Genomic DNA, 15,191 nt, shown 5'->3' with positions numbered 1-15,191 from the left:
CAATAGCTTTGTAAACAAGCATTTTGGTTGCCCTGTGAATGTCCTGGTCCTCAAACATGCTGCATTCAATCAGGAAAAAGCCGCACTCGCAGAGCTCAGGCGATGCTGGATTTCGGCATCAATGTGGGCTCTTGTGGAAAGATAACTGCCTAGGAGGAGAAGTGATTGACATTTTCCAACGCTACACCATTGAGTTGGATTTGTGGCGCTGCAGAGGGGTTATTTTGTACTTGTTGGTGCAGCACTTTGGTTTTTTTGGATGTTGAGTGATAGGCCAAGCTTTTCGTAAGCTTCTGCAAAGATATTTAGGATGGTTTGGGGTCATCCTCTGAGCGTGCGCACACTACATTGTCATCAGCATACCGAAGCTTTATGACGGTAACCTTACTCTTTGCCTGCTCAGATTGAAGAGCTTTCCATGGACAGATGGAAGGCCTCAATGTCACTAGGCGCAGAATGGCAACTGCTGTCTATTTCTGCTCCTGCAAATTCCCTTTTCTTACTCCTATAACTAAATAACTTTTTACCACCTATGAACTCTTTGTCAAGCACGGCATGTTAAAACACCTTTCTACCACTTACAGAGCTTTTCAGACTTGAAGTGCTTTCTCACTTCCCCCAAACCCAACCAGTTCTGCTAATAAGAATCACTTGTTGGCTAAATCACCGAGGCCTGAAGCTTCAATGTTCTACCCATATTAAGTTTAGCTTATATATCCATTTGTTATAAAGCTCTTTTGCAAGGTAAAATCACAGAAAGCAAAGCTTCCAAGATAACGTGCAGGGGAATTTATATAAGCAACTCAAAAACCAGTGGAGAATAAGCTGTGGGCCCACTTACAGCATCACAACACCCAATTGCGCCCTCTGTCACAGCAATTCATGTTCTATTTACGAAGCGCTATTACTAAATGCTCAGAAATAAACCACACTGCCTCAGTAATGTTTACAGCAACAAATATGTTTAATGTCCATATTTCTTCAGGAAAATCAAAGAAACTTCTTTTAAAACCCACATATATACTGTACAGACAATATAGTATAGCTAAGCCTCATGGGAGCTGGAGTCTAACCTCACCCCAGTCCCTGCCAGACACTGAGCAGAACACAAGAAATGTGCATCCCTCCCAGCCACCTCTTAGTGACATCGCATTGAAGAATTTCATAACAACCATAAGAAACGGCTCTATTTAAGAACACACAAAGCACTGGCTGATTTTGCTTTCTAAATGGCAAACACACAAAAAACCCTTTAAAAGCAAAGGAGTCCAATACACATTTAGTCATATGAACCTATCCAAAGTCATAGTAGCGTGATATGGCCACAGCTGAACAATTTCTCTTGGCAACACTTACTTTTTCAAGGCTTGATGAAAATTACTTCACCACTTTCATTTCCCCACCTTGCTTTCGAGTATTGTAAAAACCACAAACCAGAGCCGCTTTGATATATATATATATATATATATATATATATATATATATATGGACTTTCAGGTCCCTATAAACCCAAAATTATCAACTGTGACTAGCATCCTCGACTAATTTTGTGGGCTTTGAGAGTTATTTGCATTTTTCAATATTCAGCAGAGATTGATGTGGATTAATGCTGCAAATCACTGTTGTTCTGAGCTGCAGTTAACAGTAACATGAGATACAATAATAATAATAACAACAACTATTATTTATACGCCACCCATCTGGCTGGGTTTCCCCAGCTACTCTGGGCAGCTCACAGCATATATTAGAACATACTAAAACATCAAACACTAAAAACTTCCCAGTACAGGACTGTCTTCAGATGTCTTCTAAAAGTCAGATAGTTGTTTATTTCCTTGACATTTGAAGGGAGTGTGTTCCACAGGGAGGGTGCCACTACCAAGAAGGCCCTCTGCCTGCTTCCCTGTAACTTCGCTAATCGCAGTGAAGGAGCCAGCAGAAGACCCTTGGAGAACCTCAGTGTCTGGGCTGAAAAATGAGGAAGGATACTGGTATACTGGGCTGAGGCCGTTTAGGGCTTTAAAGGTCAGTACCAACACTTTGAATTCTGCTCAGAAACGCGCTGGGAGCCAATGAAGATCCTTTAGGACTGGTGTTATATGGTCCTGGTGGTCACTCCCAGTCATCAGTCTAGCTGCCGCAGTCTGGATTAGTTATAGTTTTCAGGTCACCTTCAATGGTAGCCCCACGCAGAGCGCATTGCAGTAGTACAAGCAGGAGATAACCAGAGCATGCACCACTCTGGCAAGACAGTCTGCGGGCAGAGCAGATAGGGTCTCAGCTGGCATACCAGACGGAGCTGGTAGACAGCTACCCAGGACACAGAATTGACCTGCACCTCCATGGATAGCTGTGAGTCCAAAATGACTCCCAGGCTGTGCACCTGATCCTTCAGAGGCACAGTTACCCCATTCAGGACCAGGGAGTCCCCCCAGCTGCCCGCCCCATCCCCCTAATACAGTACTTCTGTCTTATCAGGATTCAACCTCAATCTGTTAGCTGCCATCCATCCTCCTACCACCCCCAGACACTCACACAGGACATTCACCACCTTCACTGATTCTGATTTAAAAGAGAGGTAGAGCTGGGTATCATCTGCACACTGGTGAATGCCCAGTCCAAACCCCCTGATGATCTCTCCCAGTGGGTCCATATAGATGTTAAAAAGCATGGGGGAGAGGATGGAGCCCAGAGGCACCACACAAGTGAGAGCCCAGGGATCTGAACACTCATCCCCCAACACCACTTTCTGGACATGACCCTGGAGGAAGGAGCAGAACCACTAAATAACAGTGCCCCTAGCTCTGAATTCCTCTAGATGGTCCATAAGGATGTCATGATTAATTGTGTCAAAGGCCACTGAGAGATCCAGCAGGACCAGGAAACAGCTTTCACCTAGGTGTGTGGCCTGCCAGAAATCATCAACCAGTGCAACCAAGGCAGTTTCAGTCCCATGATGAGGCCTGAATCACGACTGGTGTGCCTGGAGTTGTTCAGTGACCACCTGCTCAATCACCCTGTCCAAGAATGGAAGATTTGAGACTGGGCGATAGTTGGCCATATTGACTGGGTCCAAAGATGGTTTTTTAAAGAAGCGGTTTAATAACTGCTTCTTTAAGCAGGTGTGGGAAGACTCCCTCACAGAGGGAGGCATTCACCACCCCATGGAGCCCATTGCCCAGCCCTTCCCAGCTCACTTTTATGAGCCAGGATCAAAGAGACAGGTGGTCAGTTTCACTCAACCAAGGAGCCTGTCCACATCCTCAGAGGTAACAGAAGGAAACCTGACTATTTCAGTGTCTAACATGGTATATAAAAGGAAGCCAAATCCATTTTTATAAAGAATGAGATTCAAGGAATTACAACAAAATGTTGGCCAGGGACTTCTTTACATTCAACTAAAAATATGAAGACAAAAAAATAAAAAGGACTGAAATGGAAATTTTTCAAATTCAGTTTTTTAAAAAGAGGCTGACATCGTTCAATTTACACTGATTAGCTAAGAATACTTACCACCTGCTTTGCAAATGGAAGTGAAAGTTAAAGGAATGGATAAGACTCCTTGGAATATTAGCAATGCAATGGATTCAAAATCAAACTTCCAAATGGTATCATAAGCAAATTCCCTCTGGACCTTTCCAGACAGAAGAGGGAACATTCTCCTCATTTATGGCCCCATTAATTTTATGCTGGAACTCTGGTAACATCCACATCATGGCTGAGGGAAAGATTAAGCACACCAGAAGCAACAATCTGGATTCAAGCCAAATTGGAAACTAACTACAGGCCACGTCACATGCGCCAAGAAAAGGGGTAATTCAATGAGAAAGGGAATACAATCAAACCTCGGTTGTCAAATGTAATCCGTTCTGGAAGATCATTCGACTTCCGAAACGTTCAACAACTGAGTCACGCCTTCCAACTGGTTGCAAGAGCTTCTTGTACTCAAGCGGAAGCTGCGCCAGACGTTTGGATCCCAAAAAACGTTAAAAAACCGGAGCATTTACTTCCGGGTTTTTGGCGTCCAGGAGCCGAAATGTTCAAAAACGGCGCCGTTCAAGAACCGAGGTTTGACTGTTTTTGGTGGAAAGGTAAAATTCTTCAAAAGCACACCTTTCTGTCAAGGAAGCAAGCCAGCCCAACAGAAACAAACTAGCCTTGTACTAATAATAGTTCCTTATAATCTGCCAACAAGGCAGGAAAACAGAACAAACTCCTGAGATAAGAACAAGACCAGATTTCAAAACAGACTGGATTCTAATTATATAAACAGTACTTTGGATCAAAGATAGGAAGGTGCGGTGTGCAAAACCCAACAAGCTCAATTTTTAAACTGAACTACCGGTTCAGAAAGAAGGCTGACCAGTAAGCCTAAAGTGGACAGGACAGGTTAACACAGGCACAACAGAGACTCAAACTGCTGGTGCCCGTGGGCCATGAAAACCCCAGTTGGGGTTTTGCGATGGTTGCTCATGCCCTGCCTGTATCACTGTGGACTGGAGCAAAGCACTTAGCGTCAGAGTGCAAAGTCCAGCTAAGGTATTGACACTAATCCCATTTCCATTCTCACATTTGGGTGTGTATGTATGTAGAGAGCTGCAGATGGGCTTGCACTCCAGTTTGCTTCAGAACTGTGTGATTCTCTTGTAAAACAGATTAGGAAAACTGGCTCATTTCTTCTCCCCTCTCAGAAAATCTTAAGAGTTATTCAGAGGGCTTAAACAAACGTGCTTAGATAGCAGACCTAGACTTATTTTAGAGTAGGGTAGGAGTTTGGGTATTTTCGCTGTAGGTTATGATTAAGTAATAACCCTATTAGCAAGCAGCTGCCATCTGGAGCTCTGACCTTCCCCTCTCCTGCAAGAATATGCTTTATTTTGTGTTTTGAAGGGGGAATGGAGAAGGGGAAAAACTGATGTATGTAAAAACAACAAGTTTCCTACCACAAAATTATCAGATAACTACAAAATAGTGATTCATACGCAGGATTTGCCAAGCTGAGTTGTGGGAAACAATGCTGGCCCACAAGGAACTATACTAAGGGTACAACTAGAAATACCTTCTGAAATGTGATATCTGAATGAGACTAATCCCAACTGCTCATCACAATCTGGCAAACCAAGTTATAATCATAACCTTGCTTTGGGAGAAGCTACAGAAAGGAATTCTGTCAACATTTCCATAAGAATTAAAAATAATAGTAACAAAGGAGTCTTTCAACTACTCTCAACTTTTTACCAGGATAGCAGCTGCTTAATGTTAATCTTGATTTTTAATTTCAGAGATCCTTCTCTCCTGCCCCAATACTAGAACTGCACATTTAGTTCACATACTTCCACATAACAGTAAAAAACAAAAAACGCAGCTGGATACAATCCCAGAAAACATTAACTACTACTCTGATGGATATGTTTTTAGTCAACCAAATCAGAGGTTTTTGTGTACATGGACCTTTTGGAATACTTCCTTCACTGCTGCCACATCTGTTTCTAGATCAAGCAGAAGAGGCACAGTCTTACCCTTCAATGTGCTCCAAGGCTTTGACCCTCTTCTCTTTCCTCTTCTGTGAGGATGCCTCCCTGCGCCCATGACCTTTACTCCTCTAGAACCACCACCTTCAGCCATTGAAAGTCTCCTATTCCCTTAAAGAGTTGCACCTTTTCTCCATTACTGATTCTGATTGCCTGGACTTGCCTCCCACTTGTGTGATGACACTTCTCACTTGCTTTTCCCCTTCCCCACAAGCTTCTCCATCAACCCTCTGGTTCAATCCCCAGTTCCCATGCCCTACTACAACCAAACCTTAGCACAGGTACCTGTTAACAGGCACCATATATTTACTATTTGTTGTTATTGCTTTGTTCTATTTATCAATCACTCTGAGAATTTAATTGATGGGTGGTATAATGTACTCTTCCTGTTTACCCCTGCCTCCCATCTCATCATTTCTGTTATGTTAATTTTTATATTGTAAGCTCCTCAGGGTATCGACCTGTGCACATCTAATTGTGCACTCTATCACTGAAGAGAATGGATTGCAGCATGAACTCCCCTTCTCCAACTTCACAAAAAGAAACAGTAGGAAATACTTCCTGTTTTAGGAAAGACTGTGGTGGGATGTGTGGGTTTCTTCTCATTATTAGACAGTATGTGTGATTGTATGTGCACAGTATGTGCACTTACCTTCAGCTGGTATGTATGACCTAAGGTGCGTCAATAACATTTCATGTTCTGTTTTTGTACGTCCAGGAGTTGGGTAGAAGATGGAATTTCAGTAGGTACCATTTCTTGACTCTGCATAAGAACTACTATGAGTACATTTCCTTTTCATCTGGTCATGCAAGAGGAATGGGGAACCTGCAGCCTTTCACTTAATTTCATGCAGGGAGAAGAAACCGGGGGACGGGACGGACGGACTCCCCTAGCAAGTAATAATTTCAGATCTCTGAGAAGAGGAATCTACTGTTCCCACAGTGCAACCTTAGAGAGATAAAGGGGTGGTCCCTCCCGCTGCCTACATGTGATCCCGATCAACCTAGAGGGAATGCAGCCCTCAACAGAAAAGGGGGTCCTCACCTCTGTCCTAGATACAAAGCAGGAAGGGGGACAAAATATAATTAAAAATTAGTGGGTAAAGCATTGAAAGGTTTTCTGGTCAGTAAAGGTTGGAGATCTAACAGGACTGCAGAAGAATCAAAGGACAATTTTCTGCAATGCTGCTATTTAATGACCCATAGTGTCCTTGCCTTGACTGCAAACAGAGCACATCCTGATATCCCTCTTCCCTCCCTAACCCAGACATTTTTTGTTCTCTATATAACAAGGAAGTGACCTCTGTTTACAAAGCGCAGAGGGAGAAGCCCTATTACGTAAGACAGGCGGCTCAGATTCTATTGTACCAAGTTATTTTAAGGTGGTGCATGTTTTTATCTAAAAGCCCCTTTGAAACAGCACTCGGTGAGTCCAAAAAGCTTCCTAGAAATATGGAGTAGGAATTCTTCCACAGGAATTCCACCTGTCCCCTAACTTGAATCGTTTGGAGTAGGTTCATGTTACTGCAGGAATAAAATCAATACCATGACTATTGTTTGTCAAAAGTCCAACCCATTTGCAAGATTCTGAAACACAACTATCACCCTGAGGAGTAAAAAGCCCATCGTAAACTTGAATGTGGAACCAATTTTACATGTATTACACAGCTTCAAATTAGCGGCAAACCCAGCAAAATACTGAAATTCAAAGCAATATTCAGAACACATGGCTGGAAAAATCCATGATAAAGTTGAAACAAAGGAAGCAAAAATATATCTGCATCATTGTAATCCAACACTCACGTGGGTCTTGATTCTGAGTAGGTTAAGCATAGGATTGCACTGTATATCTAACAGAAGAGAACTGGGCCTTTTCACTGAGGCTAGGTACAGTAATGTTTCACACTTATGCAACTGATCATTGAGATCAATTTTAAAAGTTACATTTTGTGATTTAAAATAATCTTGCTGAGCTATTTTTCAAGGGAAGAAATACAGCAGATATTAGATATACAGCAAAGAATCCTCTGGTACCTTTAAGACTAGAAAGTTATAAGCTTTCACAGACTACAGTCTGCTATGTCAGATGCAGCAGATTAACATTTTCCCCACCCTCCCCAACAGGATATGGTTTCAAAATTTTCTGCCCTTTTCCCAGCGCTCAAGCTTACTACAGGTCCAGCAGCTTCCATTTTGGCCACCCAGCAAACATTTTACCCAGGTCCTCCTCTGAATTCCCTCCCGTTTCAGAGTGTTTATTGTGTTAGTTTGCAGGTACACGCATAACCCTTGTGGTGCCCTCAAAGATCATCAGATTGTTTCCTAATTTTTCATAGACTAATGCCAACCCCTTCTGATGCATGAAGAAATATTACACGCATACACAAAACATTACCCTGTCTGCACACATTTTAAAAATCAGTTGGCAAATATTCTGTGTATCTTATTTAGTTCAAGACCGCAAAAGCTTGTGCCGCAATAAGATGCCAAAGGGCATGCTTTCATATGCCCAGTTTTATTGCCCCCTCCATTACTGCCTTGTGTTGGTGCAAAACTAAGCCTTTGCAGTATCACCCCAAACTGCCCCTAATGTCCTATTCTGGATAATCTCACTAAAACTGTGCAATGAGACTGTATTATTATGCCAGGGTGCCAAGTTTATATCTTGTAGACATAGGCTTTTCCTAATTGATGACCACAAGAGAGAAGAGAAAGCCTGTAGTTATAGGCATGTTTAATTAGTAGCCTTAAAACCTAATTTAATGTCTGCAAAAGAGAACATGACCACATTCATAGTTGAGATGAGGAACAGCACTATGGAGCCAAGGACTCCAAGGCATCTATTAACTTGTTTCTTCTTCTTTTGACATCTGTCTGCAAGTACACAAGGGACTGTCCATTAAAGCCCTACCAAATTTACCATCCCTAAATCTTTCAGGGATTCAGTCAAGAACACAATATAGCAATTACAATTAAAATCTTGGAAGAATGATGAACAAATATTGACCACAAAGTCAAACTCCCTTAACAAAATTCAAAACAGCCAATGAAACTAAGACAAAGATATACCAGTAAAAAAAACAAACCATCAGGTAAAAGCCTTTTTAAGCTTCCATATTTTCACTAGTCACCTAAAATAATCAGTGAGAATACAGCTACTGGTAAGCACAGAGTACTCATGCGGGGGGGACGGGGGACGGGGACCTAGTCATTTCAGATTCAAGGGCTAAGCATAGGTCTAAATATCTTAAGATAGTAATAAGAATGACAGCTCAAGATCAGTGTGGAAGTACCGTACTAAAGGAACGGAGGAAAGCTTGGATGCTGCTGAGAACAGGGGAAAATTCAACAACAAAAAGCCACATCATCCAAACGCCTCCACACAAAACTCAGAATTCCATAACCACTAGTATAGCTTGAGAAAGAGACTGCACACCTACTGATTTCATTTCACATGCACATATTCATTTGCTGAGAAGTCACACAGCCCCACAAACACTCCAACTGGCATCTCTGATGCTTGCTAAGCAACAAAGTAAGAAAACCTATCAAGTCTATTCAGCACACAGAATTAGGAACCTGCCTTATACAGAGTCAAATAATTGGTCCATTTGCTCCAAAGTGTCTACCCAGACAGGCAATGACCTTCCAGACAAGAGTCTTTCCCAGCGCTTCCTGAGGATGCAACCATATTACAGCCCTATTATGCAAAAGACATAATAGCAGAAGAGACCTTGCGGACACACACTTTAGAACAGCAAATCAAAAGAGGTACAAGCTGTTTTAACACAAAATTATTACTGAAGACGTTCCATGATAACCATGGTAACTAGTTCTGGGCATTTCCCATTACAATGGTGGAAAGGACAATTTACTATCACTTGAGCATCTTTGGTTGCAGAAATGCTTTCCCTCAGAAGTTAGAAGGACTGGAAATTAAAGTTTTGCTTCATCTAATCTATTACCCAAGGCTGGACATTTCTCAGATGCTTCGCTTTTCATGCCCCTAAAAATCTAATGCCAGTATCTAGGAATTCAGAATATCTATATTTAATCTACCTAGGCAAGGTTGACATTCGTAACATTTCAAGTTGGTTCCTAGGCAAACTAATCAAATATTTTTCCTGCCCAATCTTCGACACTGAGTGAATGGTATTCATACAATGACTTTCACTGGTTAAGAGCCAGTGAAATTTGCAAGAAAAGGCTGCACTGTAGAGTACCTCTACTCAGGACTCCAGTGAGCCATGCCTTTTTGGGGGGTTCATCTTTTCAACAATGCCCTCTAGTTTTCCTCCTCCCTCTGACAGGCATCTGCATTCTATAGCCACTAACATGCTCACTATATTCTTTTTAAGGTTCCCCCCTTAAATAATTTTTTGGCTCTGAAAACCTTGAGGTAGCCCAAAGCCTGCCAATCCCTTCTTCCTGTGCATGGATGGTGCTGTTTTGGCTGTACAAAGATCCACACTGAGAGAATGAATGCTTTGCTGTATATAGAGGAATACCAGCTTACCATTAGTATGCTAGTATATAGAAGAATACTATTACCAGCTTACAATACAAAGCAAGAGCATCAGGCAACATACATGACTTCTCACTTAATCTAAGGCACACTTACTTGAGAGCGAGTCCTACTTGAACTCAGTAGGGCTCACTTCTAAGTGAACACAGTCCAGCTGAAAAGGACATCATATTATAAGCTAGCCTTTGAAAATAAACAAGTTATGGCCCACACTGTCTAAAGCTGCTACCTGCTTCCCCCCCCCAAAAATACATTATCTTTTCAAGATGTCAGACGATACAAGACAAGAAGCACCTGAGCGCTTGCATTCCTTATGATTTTTCACTTGTTGCTTCTTAAGGCATTTCACTCCCATTTCTATTACTATTTGCGTTTATTTATTTATTTTAAAAAACCATTTATATACCTCTCTGTCATTAAAATATATCAGCAGTTTACAACAATATAAAAACAAAACCACTAAAATCATAAAAAGTGGCAAACAAAAATAAATTAAAAACAAGCATCAATTAAACTATTGTGGCAGATATATGCCTTCAAACGACAGAAAGCAGAAAAGGACAGTGGATAAATCAGCAGGGAATGGAGGTGGGAACTTGCAGAACATGCCTGATCGCTTAAGCATGGTTAGGGAACGTCACACTTGTGCTGGACCTACACAGATAGTATTTTGGAAGGTTCTTTTGACCAGAACACATAGAAACACCAAGTTACATGTCTGTATACACACAGAGTATCAGCCCAAGCAGATTCACAAAACAGGACAGCTCATGCAGCGGAAGGATAATTTACATCTATTCTATGAGGAATAGACACAACATGCAAAAGGAAGAGCAAGTTTGCAATTAAGACACTTATTTCAGACTTGTATAAAATAAAAGTAATAGGCAATGAAGAGTTCATGCAAGATTGATATCTGGGTCTGATTTGACAGTCAACTTTCTCCACAACCCTTCATTTATGCTGGGGCTGTTTGGTTCTCATTTTGATAAATATTAACCCCAGGAGCCTCTGCATCTGCAGAGCAGGAAGTGATGCCTTGATTTGCAGGTGGACCTTACACCTCAAGCACCATTTTCTTCCGCCACCAATGCAAAAATAGTCATGCAAAAATATTGTAGAGTAATCAAACTACAGTACAAAGGCACAGCCCTCTGAAAACTAGGTTTGCTTCACCCAGTTCAGTCTCTGCAGAGATCTAAACTTTAAAATGTATAGGGGGTTCTTCATTCCTGAAATATACATGGCTGTTTTATTTATATTTTACTGATTTTATGAAATGTAAGCCTCCTTGTATTGGCTATTCCTAAAGAGGTGGCAGATAAATGAATTTATACATAACTTATGCAGACCCTCTCAAAAAGCTCTTTGCTTTTTTCATGTTTGCCTTAACTGAGAACTACGAACAGATCTTAGTTTCATTCAACTGCAAGTTCCCTTATAGCCTTGAAAACAAGAGGAGCATTATCAAAAAGCTGGATACAATCTTAGTTACAGTGAGCATTTCTATAGCTTAGCACAATGACTTTTCAGACCTGTGGCCTCCCCACTCCCCCCCCCCAATAGACTGGCTTTTGGGTTCTGTACTAGCGGTTACCAAGGAGTGACTGGAAACTAGAGATCCTCCCTCCATTTATAAATTCCAGACAACAAAAGAGCACAGAGAGAAGCAGCAAAGATTTCTGAGGATTCAAAAGCCCTTTATTTGACAAATGACTACATTACCCAGATCCCAGAAACCAAATTAAGTGAGGAGTGGGTGGGAGGGAGGAAAAAGTTGACACTACATTTATGAGCCTCAAAACTGCAAAGCAAACGGAAAGAAAGTGAGAAGACTTGTGTCTGAAAGGTGTGGATCTGGTTAATTAACAAAGCTTATATTTGCTAAATTAAATAGAAGAGAAAAGAGATAAACTGTTTTTCTAATCTCCAAGGGAGTTTGCTTTTACAAAGGACAAATAGCTAGATTAATTTAAACTGGAAAAAAAATCTTCAATGCATTTCCTTGTGTTTGGAAGTCCAGGACGCTGGTTATGTAGTCAACTCAAAAAGCAATGAAGAACTGCTTTTGTTCCTAGACAAAATGGGGAGGGTCCAGCACTCAATTCATAGAGAAGCAAAGAGGGCTCATGATATTCCCCTTAGTTACAATTATTACTGGAGTGGTATGATTTAGCCAGAAGTGAGAGTGTCAAAAGGAGGGGGCTTGTGAATCTTACCTTCTCCCTACCTTTCTCTTATCTTCCTGGAGAAGAGGGGGCAGAGACGAGAGAACTATTATCTGTCACTGAAGCAAACTGAAATTAACAATGAATTCAAGCTACCCCCATGGGGGTAAAATTACCGTATGTCCTTCCTTTTAAGATAGTGCCCTTTATCTCAAATACATTACAACTCCAGAAGGCCATAATGGGTGCTTTCATGTTTTCAGAACCAATCAGGTTCTACAGGACAAGAAAACACAGATGGGGTAGCTCTCATTATAAAGTTTTCTATTAGGGTATGTCAGACCCACAAAGGGGAAGGAAGGAGAGAACACTTCTTTGTCAATTCATTAGCTAAATGAGGAGTTTAAAGACAGAGACAGGCAGTGGAGGAGGGCAGGCTTCCATGTATGTTTTAATTACTATTTTATTTCCGTGTATCAGAAGGCAGTTGCCTAGGCAGCTGCAAAGTCTCAGCTTCTCTCACCTACCTCCACAACACCACATAATTCTGAACCACTCTCTTCTCTGCTCCCTAATCACTCATAGACAGACACCTCTCACCCACCAAACAGATTCTAATCTTGCGCTAGAAAGACAGCTGCAAGGCCTGATCCAACTCATGTGAGGAGATTAGTCATACTTAAAGCGGAAGGGTCATTCTGAAAATGGAATTCACTAAACAGGGACACACCTGCCCCTTACAGTTTGCAGTACTGTATCTCTCAATGGGGCGGAAGAACAGGTCAACACACAGTTGAAGAGACCCCTAAAAGAAAAATTGCCCAGATCTTAACACACAGTCCCAAACATTTCAACAACAGGAAAGGAGGAGTATTAATTCAGCATTAAAGGTTGGAGAAAGACAATGAGGAAGGCTAGCTAAGTTTCATGACCACCCGCACATCCCAATGGCAAGACAGCAAATAGTTTGGGAGAAAAAAAGGCAGATCTAAAATGGATAAGGGTGCCCTAATCTATGTCTCTACCCAATCTACCCCTAACCTCAATCCCTAAAACCATACAACACAATGGGGCTGGACAGGAAAAAGAACACCTAAGCACTGATTTCCCAGACAGCAAAAACAAAAAAGTTCAGTTGTAGAACATAAGACTCAATCTCAGAGTCGTGGGTTCAAGCCCTAGTTTGAGCAAAAGATTCCTACATTGCAAGGGATTTCATACAATGCTATGATTCTATGAAATGGGGGCAATTAAGACTAAGGTCCCTTCACCACCAACATGAAGAGCAGGGGACTGCAGATGCCATACATGCATAATCTTCCTTCTTTTGCCATCAATTTTTCATTGGTCTAAACTAGTATGAACACTACACACAGGGAAGTAAGCCCCACTTAACTTGATGTGACTCAACCAGAGTCAATACAAACAGAACACTGAGCAACTCAATATATTTATTGTTGGATTATGTTGTTGGAGTGACCTTAGCATAGAGGCAACCCTGTGGATCCTTCCTTGGGAGTCAATCCCATAGCCCTACTTCCAAGTAACCACATACATGATCAAACTGCAAGCATATTAAACAGCGTTTGGGCTCCGCTGTTCACTTTGTAAACAGGTTTGTGCTTTATCGACATTAAACATACCTTCTTCCCCCTCCTGTTAACAAAAGCAAACTAAAAACGCCTAAAGCCCATAAGAACATCAAGGATTGCTTGGTATGGTTTTGTTTAATGAACTTCCTATGAGGCTTCTGAGCAGAGAAGCAACTACCGTAGCACCTTTACATCACAAGGATGGTAAACAGCAGCAATAAATATTAAGTGCCAAGATACTCGTGGCTAATATACTAAGCATTCCGCGTCAATACGGCAAACTTATTTTATTTGAAATAAAAAAATTCCTTCCAGTAGCACCTTAAAGACCAACTAAGTTAGTTCTTGGTATGAGCTTTCGTGTGCATGCACACTTCTTCAGATACACACGAAAGCTCATACCAAGAACTAACTTAGTTGGTCTTTAAGGTGCTACTGGAAGGAATTTTTTTATTTTGACTATGGCAGACCAACACGGCTACCTATCTGTTATTTTATTTGCTTACAGAATTTACACGCCGCCCTGTTTTCACAAAGTTTTCTGGACGACTTTGCGCTAAGTTGTGTGTGTGTGTTTTATATTATTAAAACAAACAAAAACAAACAAAACTTATTCAGAGTAAAACCTTAAAGCCTGAAGTTACAGGGATCCAGCAGAAATGAACACCAACCGCACCCTTAAAGTAAACACATAAGATTTTAACGCCGGTGTTGAAAGCGGGGGGAGTAAATTTTAAATGAAATGAATCTACTGGCGAGGAGAGGGAGACAGACCCCCCCAACCCGCCGGTTTCCAAGGCAACGTGACAGGGCTGGCGCCCCCCGCTCGCCCCCCGCCACCCCGCCTACCTCCTCCATCTCTCTGGCCATGCTCTGGAGCTGCTCCTCGTCGTCCAGCAGCTCGTTCAGCTGGTGAAGGCTCAGGCCCTCCAGCCGCCTCACGTCCACCGCCATGGCGGGAGAGAGGAGGGCAGAGCAAGGCGAGGAAGCCAGCTCTCCTCTCCGCTCGCCTCCCTCAGCCAAAGCTCCGCTCGCCCGTCCGCTCGCCCGCCCGACTCCTGCGGCGGAGGAGGCTGTTCCCGCCCCGCCCGCCGCCGCCTGGCGCTCCACCGGAAGTGCTGCGGCCGCTCTTCCCTCGTCTCCTCTCCTCCCTCCGGGTTTCTCTCGACTCCAGAGGGAGGGGGAGGAGTGTGACGTCACCTGTCACTCCCTTCTCCCTCCCTCCCCTGGCACGTGACGGGGGGAGGGGAAAGGGAAAAGAGGCGGGAAAAGCGCGCGCGCGCGCTCGCTCTGAAGTGAACTTTCAGCAGCGCTTTTCTTTTAACTTTGCTTGCAGTTCAGTATTTAAATTTATGAGTGTTTCTATTTTTTATTA

General features: G+C 42.3%; 1 protein-coding gene across 2 annotated transcripts in view; it reads right to left on the bottom strand.

Annotated features, from left to right (window-relative positions):
- Positions 1-14,987, bottom strand: part of VPS37B (VPS37B subunit of ESCRT-I) — a 30,221-nt gene extending 15,234 nt beyond the window's left edge. The window contains exon 1 of one of the 2 annotated variants that reach the window (XR_014519434.1): positions 14,666-14,927. Coding sequence is in view for 1 of the 2 variants with exons in the window: in XM_083476504.1 (XP_083332630.1) it covers positions 14,666-14,770 (105 nt within the window). In the remaining variant the exon portion in view is untranslated. Of the gene's footprint in view, positions 1-14,665 lie in introns of both variants that reach the window. The other variant, XM_083476504.1, reaches the window with a different exon arrangement.
- Between the last annotated feature and the right edge of the window lie 204 nt (positions 14,988-15,191).

The sequence above is a fragment of the Podarcis liolepis genome, assembly GCF_965112155.1.
Source record: "Podarcis liolepis genome assembly, chromosome: 15".
NCBI lineage: Eukaryota > Metazoa > Chordata > Lepidosauria > Squamata > Lacertidae > Podarcis > Podarcis liolepis.
Note: the sequence above shows the minus strand (reverse complement) of the source record. Positions and strands in the feature narration are given on the sequence as shown.